The 14,619-nt window shown below is 45.3% G+C and overlaps 1 protein-coding gene across 2 annotated transcripts; it reads right to left on the bottom strand.

The window, feature by feature from the left end:
- Nucleotides 1-7,177: 7,177 nt before the first annotated feature.
- On the bottom strand, nt 7,178-14,481 carry LOC134866561 (cytochrome P450 7B1). Of its 2 annotated transcripts, none has more exons than XM_063886776.1 (6): nt 14,360-14,481; nt 11,405-11,541; nt 9,915-10,511; nt 9,198-9,404; nt 8,923-9,101; nt 7,178-8,633 (listed from the first exon to the last, which is right to left on the bottom strand). In XM_063886776.1, the coding sequence occupies exons 1-6, from the start codon at nt 14,431-14,433 to the stop codon at nt 8,322-8,324; spliced, it is 1,506 nt and encodes a 501-aa protein (XP_063742846.1). In that variant the 5' UTR covers nt 14,434-14,481; the 3' UTR covers nt 7,178-8,321. The 2 variants fall into 2 exon arrangements, with proteins under 2 accessions (XP_063742846.1, XP_063742847.1); XM_063886777.1 differs by lacking the exon at nt 14,360-14,481 and adding an exon at nt 11,824-12,131.
- Nucleotides 14,482-14,619: the final 138 nt, after the last annotated feature.

Genomic DNA, 14,619 nt, shown 5'->3' with positions numbered 1-14,619 from the left:
TTCAGTTGGTGTGTTGCGGTGATCCAACATTGACAGGTATGGGTCCTCTCCTGTAGCTTTGGCTTTCCTCATCAGTCGTTTTGCTGTTTTCACAGCAGACTCTGCCTTCCCGTTGCTTTGTGGGTATCCAGGAGATAAAGTTCTGTGCTGAAACTCCCACAGCTGACAGAAACGCTGGAACTGTTGGGAATTGTACTGTGGCCCGTTATCTGAAACAACTACATCTGGAATACCCTGACGGGCAAAGTGAGCCTTCAGCTTCCTTATCACAGTACTTGATTTTGTATCTGGTAAGTAGTCGATTTCCCAAAAGTTGGAATAGTAATCAACTGTAATTAGGTAGTCTTTGCTGTCATAAGTGAACCAATCTGTACCAACCCTGGCCCACGGTCTACTTGGTACCTCATGTGGCTGTAATGTCTCTTTTTGTTGTTTTACATCGACTGATCTGCAAATGTCACATTTTGCTATGAATGTAGACACATTCTCTCGCGCGCCTGAGGCATCCCTCCACCCCCAGGTGAGCGGAGTGAATACGGCGGATGATCTCACTGCGGAGTGTGTCCGGGATGACAGCTCTCTCTCCTCTGAAAATGATTTCATCCTGAACGCTCAGTTCCTCTTGGAATGAGTAGTAGTGCATGATGTCCATTGGTGTGTCTTTCTTATCTGGTGGCCATCCCTTTTGAATGGTCTTATTTAGTGTCTGTAGTGTTTTGTCTTCTCGGGTAGCAGAGCGGATTGTGCTTAGTCTCTCTTCTGAGATTGGTAGGTAGTCTACCATGTTGATCGTCTCAATCTCCGCTTCCACTGAACCTGTAGTGGAGCTCTCCATCAAGTATGCTCTGCTCAAGGTATCTGCAAGCAACATGTCACGTCCAGGGACATAGTTCACATCTACAGGCTGATCCACTCCGTGCTTTCTCCACCGGTGTGATGATCTCTCTCCTTTGAAGATCCTTTAGTTCTTCCTTCAGTGGAGTCATCATGGCAACAGGGACTCGTCGTTTAGGAAGTTTCACTGACTCCATCCTCTCATCGATCTCAATCCTGTACTCTCCTTCCAGGCAGCCATCACCTGTGAACACCTCTCCGAACTCCTTCTTTATTTGTTCGATGGTTAGTTCACACCAGAGATGGGGGACTCGAGTCTAGTGACTTGACTCGAGTCAGACTTAAGTCGCCAGATTGAGGACTTGTGACTTGCTTGATCAACAGTGAGAAAAGACTTCGACTTGACTTGGACTTGCTACTCATGACTTGAGACTTGACTTAGACTTGCATGCAATGACTCGACAAGTCATTGCTGTCTTGGTTAATTGGTGAATAATAATAATAAAAATGTTTTCGATTGGATGTTTCCTGTTGCATGTGGGCGAACCTGGCAACCAGTAATCTCTACTAGGTGATGCGCCCGCCATCTACAGTAGAGCGGTCGGGGTTTGGAAGATGGAAGGTGCTACCAGTTCTGCTGCTACTGCAGCCAGTGTTCCCAAAATCATAACATTTGGATTTAAAGACTATTCAACTCAACTAAAGAAACGATTCGCCGTGTGCAAGGTGTGTAGCGCAAAAATATCCGACACATCCAGCACCACGTCAAATTTCATCCGCCATTTCCGACTACACAAAGACAGTAAGTAATGTCTCTAGCTAATTTCACATTATTGTTAATCTAACGTTAGCTGGCAGCTAACATCCCATCTCCATCAGTCAAACGTGACAAGAGCTTACTGTTTGCATCACATTAAGTTTTAATCATGTTGACTTAGTTTCACATTGATATCAAATAACAGACAATCTGACTGAAATACGGCAGCCTATCTGAAATTGCCAGATTGATTCACTTGGCAGATCAGGTCTAGCTAGCGCTAGTTGCTAGTCCAAAGTCTACCACATCAATGTAGCTGTTAGCTTGTTAAATCATATATATAAAGTATAACAGCCAAACAACATGCACAAACCCTATTACTGTAAATGTATGTATAAGTATATGATATATGAGAGATGCCTATGACATAAATGAGAAATGGGCCACTTTCAAGAGTAAATCGTAGTACAGAAGAGTCTCCATTTCATTTCCGTATGGTATTTATTAATGGGATGTTATGCAATGAAAGCATGAGCTTTTTTTGCACTTCTCCCCTCTGTCTAGATCTGAAGAGTACATCACTACTAAGGACACATTTGACACTCAGCCAATGATATCGCAGTTTATGACTTCAAGAACTCCAAGCAATACCTACAGCTTTAATCATCCACAGCAGAGAGCCATCAGCAACTCAATCCTGTCGGATCTGATAATTGACTGCAACCTGCCACTATCCATAATTGAACACCCAAGCTTCCAGCACTTTTTGACTGTAGTGGACAGCAGGTACGCCCCTGTGAGCCGCAGGACAATAACCACGAAGCTGGATGAGGTAGTGGCTGAGCGACGGATCAAGCTAAAATCAGACCTAGGAAATGCAGATAGTGTGTCGGTGACTGTAGATATATGGTCCGACAGACAGATGAGGGGGTTCTTTGGGGTAACAGTACACTGGCCGATGACTTCAGCTGATGACTCCCTCTCCTTAAAGTCGGCTTTACTGGCATGCAGCCGTTTCAAAGGATCACATACTGGTGAAAGGATTTGTGAGGAGTTTCAGCAGGTGTGTGAAGATTTCAAGCTGAGAAGGAAGTTGGACCACATTATCTGTGATAATGCGGCCAACATGAAGAAGGCCTTCACCACCTGCTTTCCAGGTCAAGAGGAAGAAGAAGACCTAGACGATGCTGATCTGTGGAATGACCTATCACCAGAGGATCAAGAGAGGGTTGACCTCTTTATCATGGCGAAGAGTGAATGCAGAATGCAGTGTTTTGCACATCCACTGCAACTGGTCGTGAGAGATGGCCTGAAAGAGACCAGAATTGTTGGTGCAGCCATTGCGAAAGCCTCCAGGTTGAGCCACATTCTCCATACAAGCTGCTCATTCAAAGAAATGTTTGAGTGTGAGTTTGGTCAGCGTGGAATCCCTGCCTGTGTTGCCACTCGCTGGAATTCCACTTTTAGGCAACTAAAAGCAGTGCTCAACTGTGATCAGCTTAAGCTTTCTAGACTTCTTTCTGATCCGGGCCATAAGGACACGGTATTCACAGCGAGAGAGTGGAATCAGATGAAAGCACTGGTGCACATCCTTCAGCCTTTTGCGGAAGCCACAGACCTCACGCAGGGGAAAAAAGTGACCATAAGCGCTGTGGTACCTTGTGTCCTTTCTCTTAACCACCACCTGGAAAATGAAAAGGGGAATATGTGCTACATGGGGGGTTTGATCTGTAGCCTACAAACATCACTCCAAAGACGGTTCAGGGGGGTCTTTGTGAATGTCTGGATGGTACAAGAATCATGTGACATGCAGTCAGTGCCCTTTTCTGACCCTCTATACCTAAAGGCTGCTCTACTGGACCCTTTATTTGGCACCATGTGGTTGACCCATGACGTTTTGGTCCCTGAAAACACCAAGGAGGCTGTGTCAATGATGATTAAAGGTATGTAACATTTTTATAGCTCATCAAATGTAAAGTTTACCCATGTTATAACTAGGATTTTGGAGGGGGGTGTCGATTCACTTCATACAGATTGTCATTACATGGTTGTTACTAATACTACGTATTCAATAGTGTCTTTCCTGTTCTTGCCTTTACTCATCAGATTTGATTCTTCAAGAGGCTTCTAAGACCACCCCAACCCCATGTGAGCAGGAGGACCAAACCACAACAGAGGAGCCAGACCATCAATCCGGACTGTTTTCAGCGTACCGCAAGAGGCAGAAAAAGGATTCAGGTTCAAGCCCCCATATTCAGCTGAACCACTACTTGGATATTTGCGATGGACAAAATGCCCTTCAGTTTTGGGCCATGAACAGGCACACCCTCCCCTCTTTGTTCAAGGTGGCGGTAAGAGTCTTGGCAATCCCTGCATCAAGTGCACCTGTTGAGCGTGTCTTCAGTCGTGGCGGGATTATAATGCGACCCCATCGTTCACGGCTGAGTGACAGAGTTCTGTCAAATTTGATTTTCTGCAAATGCAATGCATTGTAAACGGCTTTTCACCATTGTTAAGAAAAAGCTAGCAGCGTTCCACTTGTGATTTCTCTGATACATGCAAACACACTCCACTATCACACATGCGCAGTTGCGCACACACAGAGGACTCTCTCCTCCAAACACCCTCTCTCTCACACACACACACTCTCTCTCTCTCTCTCCCTCTCACAGACTCTCACACACACTCTCTCTCTCTCACCACACACACACACACACTCTCTCTCTCTCTCACACACACACACACACACACTCTCTCTTTCTCTCTCACACACACACACACATACACTCTCTCTCTCACACACACACCCTCTCTCTCTCTCTCTCACACACACACACACACTCTCTCTTTCTCTCTCACACACACACATACACTCTCTCACACACACACACACATACCCTCTCTCTCTCTCTCTCTCCCTCACACACACACACACACACACACACACACACACACATTCACAACATACAGTATGAGAGAGTGAGGCCTTTTTGAAGGAGTAGTGGACATAGAAGTTGTATTTGTTCAAGTTCATTCCTTCTTGCACTTCTTTGTCTTCTGTCTTTTGCAACACATTGAAAAAATGGTTGTAAATAAAGGAAGTGTGTGCTGCTGTTCCCAAGACAAACTGCTGTGTTGAGTACTCTGCTAATGATTGTTTGGTACACCAGGCCCTGTAGTCGTTCCTAGTCATTCTGATCCTGCTGGTCCGAGTGAGTGTTTATAATTATTCTTTAGCCTTATATCCCCTTCCTCTATTTGTTAGCCCTTTTGTGCAAAGGAGGGCTACATAAAACTTAGGCTGCAGTCTCTTAAAGTTTTAAGACGGTTGTCTTCCAGCTTATTATATTTCTATGACTTGACTTGTGACTTGCTTGACCTAAGCTATGACTTGACTTGACTCGACTCTCACAAAAATGACTTGGGACTTGAAGGTTAAGACTTGAGACTTGCTTGAGACTTGCATATGTGTGACTTACTCCCATCTCTGGTTCACACCGAGATGGTTCCTCTTCAGTTACGATGCTGTCTATAGCTAGAATGTTCTCATATTGTACTTTGATCAGTTTCATAGCTTCACTTGCCTCCCTGCCAAGCAGTGGCAGTTTGCAGTCCTCATTCACTACCACAAACTCCAGTCGGTATAGTTTGTGGTTTCTCGGGTTCCTCACCTTCACCTTGCATTTTCCAAGTGGATGCAGCTTGGTTTTGTTGTACATAATCAGCACTTTCTTTGTGCGTTCCATCTGTTTTTGATTGTCTTTACCACATTTTTTGCAGCGCTTTCCAAAGGCTGGACATTTGGCCTTGTTCCTTTCATGTGTCTTCCCACAGAACATGCATGACACAGTGTCCATGTTTTTATCTTGCCTTGCTGTCTGTTTCACTATGTGTACTTCTTCCACTGTGCTTCCTTCAATTTTGCTATTTTCACGTGACAACTCTGTAGCTCTGCACAACTGTAGACACTTGTCCAATGTCAGCTTTCCCTCTCTGAGTAACCTCTCTCTCAGTCCTGAGTTGTTGTTGCCACATCCTATTCTATCACGTATAAGTGAGTCCTTTATGTCTCCAAAGCTACATGTGCTGGCTAACACTGAGATCGATGTTTTCATCCCGTCCTTGATTTCTCATGAAAAAACGATACCTTTCTACTGTCTCATTTACCTTAGGGTTGCAATGTTCATCAAATTGTCCAATCAGTTCACTGAGTTTCCTCCTGGGAGAAGTCACATCGCTCATCAAAGTTTCACAAAGTTCCCTACCGGTCTCTCCGATCAGGTAGTAGAACAGTTTCACTCTTACATCCTCTGCCGCCTCAGGCATGGAAAGATCCATGTATAGTGTAAACTCCTCCTTCCATGATTTCCAAGCCTTCGCTATGTTGCTGGTGTCCAAACTCAATGTCGGTGGAGGTTTCAAACCTTCCATTTTTCACTGCCGACTGACTGGAGCGTCCTCTTCAACTCCCGCCATTTTCTTGTTAGCCGGTCCGCTAACGTTAGCTAGCTAGCTGCACCGTAGAAGTCCGTTTTTCTGCTCCGTCCTCTTTAAGTTTCCGCTGCCACCATGTTTCATTCTGCCCTGTCTCTACCCGACACACAATGGACGATTAAAGCATATTCCAGTTTGCTTACACTGTTTATTCAATCCATCACTGGCTCACAACATAGTACTTTCAACTCTGAACAGCCACCGCCCCCAGGCGTCACACTCCAACCCGTCCGTGTTGCAACAAACACTACATAACAATACTATTGTAACACCCACTGTAATTTCAGATGCCTACTGGTTACTGGTGGCGTTTTATGAGATGGTGTTTATCAGTGTATTGTTCGTTACGCCCAACACGTAAACACTCCCGCTCAGTCCGTTAGCTCATCTCTGTAAAACGGTCAGACTGATAGTTGAACAGCTGTGACTGCTAGGTAACCTCAGTGTGGCTGAAAGGAAAGGCTTTGTGCAAATATGCCAGCGCACGAAACTCAGGTGAAAGGATCTTCGGTTGGCGTGACGCTGAAGTCCTGCGAGCCTGCTGTACTCGTCTGCAGTTCGTTTAAACGTCTTCTGCCCTCTGGTGGATCATCCGGGCACTGCAGGCAGTCGAGCGCTTTAAATAGCCAAATCCAAAAAGTGACAGTAAGATGATATTGTTATTGATATTTCAATATGAATAGTTACTGAATTGAAGCAAGTTATAATCAGTGTATGTTGTGTAGCTTCTTTCATTTAAAGCTTGTGCTGAAGATGCGTTTGTGATGCAATCTGCTTCATGCTTCCCACAATGTTAAAAACCATAGAAAGGATCATTCATTGAACTAATTAGAGATTCAAATGTCATACTTAAAATATATTAAATGTAGAAATATTTTTAATCGTAATAGTATTTTAATCCGGTCTCATGCTAAATACTCTGATTATTGCCAATACTTATTGATTTTCTTATCCACACAATTCCATGGCTCTCATAATCTGTAGGTTATATTGAACAATTCACAGAGAACAACATCCTTTGTGTTAGCATGTAAACCATATCACACAAACCACAGCATCTACAGCTCGTAAAGTCAAATGAAGTGTTCAAAATCTTTATACAATCTTTAATATTTATTTTTTGTATTTTGATTAAAAGGTGCAATAAAAGCTCCTGAATATTATTTGATAGGTCAGGCTTTACACTTGTATTTCCATGTCCTGCGACTCTACTGAATATGCTGATTGATTACAGACTGAACTACAAGCAGCGATTACAATGACTCCAATATTGCGCAACACGTGAGCAAACTCTCCGATATTTTACAGGGAACTTTTGTCTGAACGCTCCTCAAAGGCAGTTTCCCAGTGAGACCGAGATGTGGGGGGACGACACATGTGTAGGTCTAACAGGTTATGCATACAAAAATATTCTTCACACTGACTGGGATTCCTGTGGGAAGAGCCTCACGCACACCCGGATCAGGGATTTGGTCCAGGAGAAATGAGTTATTAATGTTGGTATGCAGAGAACGTACCGCAGCCTCCAACATGCTCTAAATGTGAGCTGGTGTGAGGAACTGAAAGCTATGAATAATCACATTCATGTCAACAGACAGCATATGTCCCCCCCCCCAGGACCGGAAAGCATGCTCATTCTGTTTCATTCAGACTGCTCAACGGGTTTAGTGAAGGTTGTTTAAATGCTCCATATGAAGACTTTCATTGATAGTGAGCAGGATGGAGCTCAGGGATCTGATCCTGGGTCTGCTGTCCAGCCTTTTGAAATGCAGGCTGGGGTAAAGCGCCAAGCGTATTAGCAGTAGCAGAACATGTGAGGGGCGGGGTTAGCAAAGTTTGACCAATCACAAACCTGGAGAAGAAACCCGACAGCACAGCGTCATACATCAGGAAGAGTAAACGAGAGGGAGCTCTGATTGGTCAGTAGAGAGACAGCTCTGATTGGTCAGTAGGTGGTGAGCTGTGAATGGTCAGTAGAGAGGGAGCTCTGATTGGTCAGTAGAGAGGGAGCTCTGATTGGTCAGTAGAGAGTGAGCTCTGATTGGTCAGCAGGCGGTGATTTCACTCTGTTAGTAGCCCCCCTCCCAGCAGACTCAGTCCAATCGTGAAGAATCTCAGTGCAGTCCTGATCCACATCCTCATAGAGCCACAGAGGGAACCCTGACATGTTGAGACCTCAAAGCTTTATGATAGAAATGTATAGTAGGGGTCCCAACACCATGGAAACCGGATGCCTCTACTCGCCCTCGCTCTGCTGGCCGGTGCTCGGCCGGTAGCGTAAGCGTACATCGCTGGCAGGCAGCAGGATGCCCAGCCCGGCCCGGCTGTAGTCCAGAGAGACCTGGCTCTGCCCCGGCTCTAGCTGCAGGTCTAGGTACAGCAGCAGCAGACTCAGGAACTGCTTGATCTCGTTGACGGCGAAGTAGCGGCCGGGACACATGGAGGCTCCGGAGCCGAACGGCATCAGGAAGTACTTCAGTTTCTGCCCGCTCTTATAGAAGTCCGTCTTCACTCGCCCGTCCTGGATGAAGCGGTCATAGCGGAACGACTGGAACAAAAGAAGAAGAAACGGTAAAGTCCACTGAGACAAATGTAACGTCTGTAAAATTGGGCTTTAAATAAACTTTGATTGATTGATTTAAGAAGAGGAAAAAGGAGGAGGAGGAGGAGGAGGAGGAGGAGGAGGAGGAGGAGGAGGAGGAGGATTGGCGTCTGTATGATGCCGTGCTTTTCAGATCCATGACGCGGTCAGCAGAGCTACGTTAATGTGGAACTGTGCGTGGTTAAATCTGAACTGGGTTTGAGAAACAACAGAAGGGTCATGATGGGGGGGGTACCTGGGGGTCCTCGTAGATCTCGGGGTCCATGTGCATGCTCTGGGGGTAAAGGGCGATCACGTCTCCCTTCCTCACCACCGCCGAGCGCTCCCCGCCCAGCCGCAGACTGAAGTCCTCCTGGGCCACCCGGATGTTGGTGGAGGCGGAGGACAGGCGCAGCCCCTCGCTGATGGAGCTCTCTGTAATATTCATAACCAACATCAGACACAGACCCCTCCCCCAGCGGGGAATTTACTGACGCATGTCTATCTTATTATTGAGAGAGTGATCCATACCCAGGAGGATCATGTTGTCCAGCTGCTCTCGGCTCAGCGTCAGGTCCTCCTCCGGCCTGAACTGCCCCCCCGACTGCCTCAGGACGTCCTGGATCTCCCCCCGAACCGCCGCCAGTGCCGCCGGGTTACTCAGCAGAAAGTACAGCACCCAGAAGGAGGCGGGCACCGTGTTCCCCACCGACGCCCACAGGATGGTAAAGTGATGGGCTGCGGATCAAACCAAAGGTCACTCATACAGGAGTCTGTCTCCAGGGTCCCGGACATGTGGAGACCCCAAAGTTTCATGATAGAAATGTAGAGTAGGGGTCTCCAGCACATAGACCCTTAGCACAGTTAGCATGAATTGAGTTAATTAAGATATGCAGACAATAGTCAGAAAATGGCTCTGAGGATTTGGACACTAAAGGAGAGGTTTCGGGTTATTGAGGATCTTGAGTCCATTTCTGACATTTTAAGGATCAGAAATGGCAGATTTAACCAGAAAGGGGCCCCATCTGTACTCTCTGTGGACTGGTTCTGATACATATTGTGTCGATTATACAGTTTTAGGGGACTCGGGATCACTGGATTGGACAGATTGTATATTTGAAAAACAGTTGACCCCAGTAGAGGGGAGCCTGTTCATCCTCTCTACTGGTAATGGCTGCAGCCCTCCTGAGGGTCAGTGCTGACAGGGGAAAGGCGGTGAACTCTCTGGGGATCATCAGAGCAACAGACCTCCTTTATCGGTGTCCCTCAGCGTGGCGTACTGCTCCAGCACCTGCGAGCGCGTCCTGATCAACTCCGATTTAACCACCCAGTGCGACATCCTGTCCGGCAGAAGGTGCCCGATCAGCTTGCTCCGGACCGCCCGGGTTTTTCCCAGCAGGCCGATGGGCACCTGGGCGATGAGCAGCGGGAACATGCGGTCGAAGCGCTGGAAGTCCTCCCTCATGGCGGCCATGCCCTGGTGGCGCCGCCCGCTCGCCGGCCGGCCGTAGATGGTGAGGAAGGTGGCCTCGAACATAACGGCGTTGCAGAATTCGTACATGCTGCCGCTCCTCCAGCCCCCCCCCGCGCCCAGGTGGTCCTGCCTCAGCACCAGCATCAGGTTACCCATCATGCTCTCTGTCAGCGGGCCCAGGTGCTCGCCCTGCAGCAGCTGGTAGGAGCGCGCAATCTGCTCGCTCAGTCCCGGGAACCCCTGCCTCACGGGGGGGTAGCCGAAGGTGCTGGGGGCCACGGTGTCGGAGAACTCGTGGAAGTCCAGCTGCCGGCCCTGCTTCACAACACTGGGGTACAGCAGGGGGTCCATGATGAAAGTCATGTACTTACCTACAGGGGGGGGGCACAAGTATTTAGATGACTTTGTGGTCCTTGTACGGGCTGTGTGTGATGTGTGTGGTGTGTGTGGTGTGTGTGATGTGTGTGATGAGTTTGATGTGTGTGATGTGTGTGATGCGTGTGATGTGTGCGGTGGTATGTGGTGGTGTGTGTGGTGTGTGAGGTGGTGTGTGTGGTGTGTGATGTGTGTGGTGTGTGATGGTGTGTGATGTGTGTGGTGGTGTGTGTGATGTGTGTGGTGTGTGATGTGTGTGGTGTGTGATGTGTGTGGTGGTGTGTGGTGTGTGATGGTGTGTGGTGGTGTGTGTGATGTGTGTGGTGTGTGATGTGTGTGGTGGTGTGTGTGATGTGTGTGGTGTGTGATGTGGGTGGTGTGTGTGGTGTGTGATGTGTGTGGTGGTGTGTGTGATGTGTGTGGTGTGTGATGTGTGTGTGTGGTGGTGTGTGTGATGTGTGTGGTGGTGTGTGGTGTGTGTGGTGGTGTGTGTGGTGTGTGATGTGTGTGGTGGTGTGTGGTGTGTGTGGTGGTGTGTGTGGTGTGTGATGTGTGTGGTGTGTGTGGTGGTGTGTGTGATGTGTGTGGTGTGTGATGTCTGTGGTGTGTGATGTGTGTGGTGTGTGTGGTGTGTGATGTGTGTGGTGTGTGTGATGTGTGTGGTGTGTGATGTGTGTGTGTGGTGGTGTGTGTGATGTGTGTGGTGGTGTGTGGTGTGTGTGGTGGTGTGTGTGGTGTGTGATGTGTGTGGTGGTGTGTGGTGTGTGTGGTGGTGTGTGTGGTGTGTGATGTGTGTGGTGTGTGTGGTGGTGTGTGTGATGTGTGTGGTGTGTGATGTGTGTGATGTGTGATGTGTGTGGTGTGTGTGATGTGTGGCGGGGGGACGAACCTGCCAGGTGGACGGTGAAGACGTCTCCGTGTCTCCTCCTGAGATCCTGCAGGAAGGCCTGAGCGTCCCTCCCGAACTCCAGAGCTTTCCCCAGGAACGGGATCCATCCGGAGACCAGAGGGGGCTCTCCCTGCCTCCTGAAACACACACACACACCTTTAAATCATCTAACACACACACACACACACACACACACCTTTAAATCATCTAACACACACACACACACACACACACACACACACACCTTTAAATCATCTAACACACACACACTCACACACACACACACCTTTAAATCATCTAACACACACACACACACACTCACAAAATGTATTTGAAGGGTTCTTATTCTGAATATGTAGTGTTTCTGAGCGGGACTGAATGTATTGCAATGGGGAGGGGGGATTGGAGGTGTCCGGTACCTTGCTCATGGGTTAGGGTTAGGCAGTAGCAGTCCACTTTCATGTCTGTTCGGGGACTTGAACCGGTGACCCTACGGTTCCCAGTCCAAGCCCCTACTTACTGAGCCACTGCTGGACACTCACAGGAGATCAGTGAGTCACACACTGCAACTGCATGGTACTACGTATCCAGTACTTTGGCTGGAGGTGATATCTGTCATGCAGTACTTTGAACGGAGTATAAAGTATAATATGACGTATAAGTGTGTTTTAATAATACACAACACAAGTACTTATATTCACTGAACACAAGTACTTATATTCACTGAACACAAGTACTAATATTCACTGAACACAAGTACTAATATTCACTGAACACAAGTACTTATATTCACTGAACACAAGTACTAATATTCACTTTAACACAAGTACTAATATTCACTGAACACAAGTACTAATATTCACTGAACACAAGTACTAATATTCACTGAACACAAGTACTTATATTCACTGAACACAAGTACTTATATTCACTGAACACAAGTACTTATATTCACTGAACACAAGTACTTATATTCACTGAACACAAGTACTAATATTCACTTTAACACAAGTACTTATATTCACTGAACACAAGTACTAATATTCACTGAACACAAGTACTTATATTCACTGAACACAAGTAGTTATATTCACTGAACACGAGTACTAATATTCACTGAACACAAGTACTAATATTCACTGAACACAAGTACTAATATTCACTGAACACAAGTACTTATATTCACTGAACACAAGTACTAATATTCACTGAACACAAGTACTTATATTCACTGAACACGAGTACTAATATTCACTGAACACAAGTACTTATATTCACTGAACACAAGTACTTATATTCACTGAACACAAGTACTTATATTCACTGAACACAAGTACTAATATTCACTGAACACAAGTACTTATATTCACTGAACACAAGTACTTATATTCACTGAACACAAGTACTAATATTCACTGAACACAAGTACTTATATTCACTGAACACAAGTACTTATATTCACTGAACACAAGTACTTATATTCACTGAACACAAGTACTTATATTCACTGAACACAAGTACTTATATTCACTGAACACAAGTACTTATATTCACTGAACACAAGTACTTATATTCACTGAACACAAGTACTTATATTCACTGAACACAAGTACTAATATTCACTGAACACAAGTACTTATATTCACTGAACACAAGTACTTATATTCACTTAACACAAGTACTTATATTCACTGAACACAAGTACTTATATTCACTGAACACAAGTACTAATATTCACTGAACACAAGTACTTATATTCACTGAACACAAGTACTTATATTCACTGAACACAAGTACTTATATTCACTGAACACAAGTACTTATATTCACTGAACACAAGTACTTATATTCACTGAACACAAGTACTTATATTCACTGAACACAAGTACTTATATTCACTGAACACAAGTACTTATATTCACTGAACACAAGTACTTATATTCACTGAACACAAGTACTTATATTCACTGAACACAAGTACTAATATTCACTGAACACAAGTACTTATATTCACTGAACACAAGTACTTATATTCACTGAACACAAGTACTTATATTCACTTAACACAAGTACTTATATTCACTGAACACAAGTACTTATATTCACTGAACACAAGTACTTATATTCACTGAACACAAGTACTTATATTCACTGAACACAAGTACTTATATTCACTGAACACAAGTACTTATATTCACTGAACACAAGTACTTATATTCACTGAACACAAGTACTTATATTCACTGAACACAAGTACTTATATTCACTGAACACAAGTACTTATATTCACTGAACACAAGTACTAATATTCACTTTAACACAAGTACTTATATTCACTGAACACGAGTACTTATATTCACTGAACACAAGTACTTATATTCACTGAACACAAGTACTTATATTCACTGAACACAAGTACTTATATTCACTGAACACAAGTACTTATATTCACTGAACACAAGTACTTATATTCACTGAACACAAGTACTTATATTCACTGAACACAAGTACTTATATTCACTGAACACAAGTACTTATATTCACTGAACACAAGTACTTATATTCACTGAACACAGCAGTAAAGTGTGTTTTCTGTGAGTATTTGTGTGTATAAAGTACTGCGGGTACTGACGTAATGATGTAACCCCAATCCTCTCCCGTACCCTCCTGCGGGGAAGATTTGTCGTGTTTTCAGGTGAGTATTTGTACTTTTATACACATGGAAGTATCGCAGTAGTACTCACTTCGTACAGTAAAGTATGAGCGTCTTTTAAAGTGAGTAAAAGTACACGTAAACATGTTGAAGTATTGCAGAAGTCCTGACTGTGCTACCGGAAAAGTACCTCCTGCAGGAGAGTATGAGCGTCTCGTAAAGTGAGTACAAGTACACGAACACATACTAAAGTAATGTTGTGTCATCAGGTGGGTATTACTACGAGTATTTGAATTTCTGACCTCTTCCTGCGTAGACACAGGATGCAGAGCAGGCCGAGCAGCAGCAGCAGCAGCAGCAGCACAGGAGACATCATCCCGACACACTCACGCACGCACACACACACACACACACACAAACACACACACATACACACACTCACACGCGCGCGCGCACACGCACACATACACACACACACACGTATACAACGCGTACACGCTGCATCCGGACTTTCAAACTAAAAGCCCTGCTGCAATAGATAAATGTGAAACAGTGGAGGTAA

The sequence above is a fragment of the Eleginops maclovinus genome, chromosome 6 (assembly GCF_036324505.1).
Source record: "Eleginops maclovinus isolate JMC-PN-2008 ecotype Puerto Natales chromosome 6, JC_Emac_rtc_rv5, whole genome shotgun sequence".
Taxonomy (NCBI): Eukaryota; Metazoa; Chordata; class Actinopteri; order Perciformes; family Eleginopidae; genus Eleginops; species Eleginops maclovinus.
Note: the sequence above shows the minus strand (reverse complement) of the source record. Positions and strands in the feature narration are given on the sequence as shown.

Bases quoted from the DNA above. Each gene is read 5' to 3' on its own strand.
- LOC134866561 (XM_063886776.1), bottom strand. From the start codon at position 14,433: ATGATGTCTCCTGTGCTGCTGCTGCTGCTGCTGCTGCTCGGCCTGCTC. The intron at 11,542-14,359 runs GTCAGAAATTCA...TGTGTGTTTCAG, and splicing joins CTGTGTCTACGCAGGAAGAG to GAGGCAGGGAGAGCCCCCTC. The intron at 10,512-11,404 runs GTTCGTCCCCCC...CCCCCCCTGTAG, and splicing joins CTTCACCGTCCACCTGGCAG to GTAAGTACATGACTTTCATC.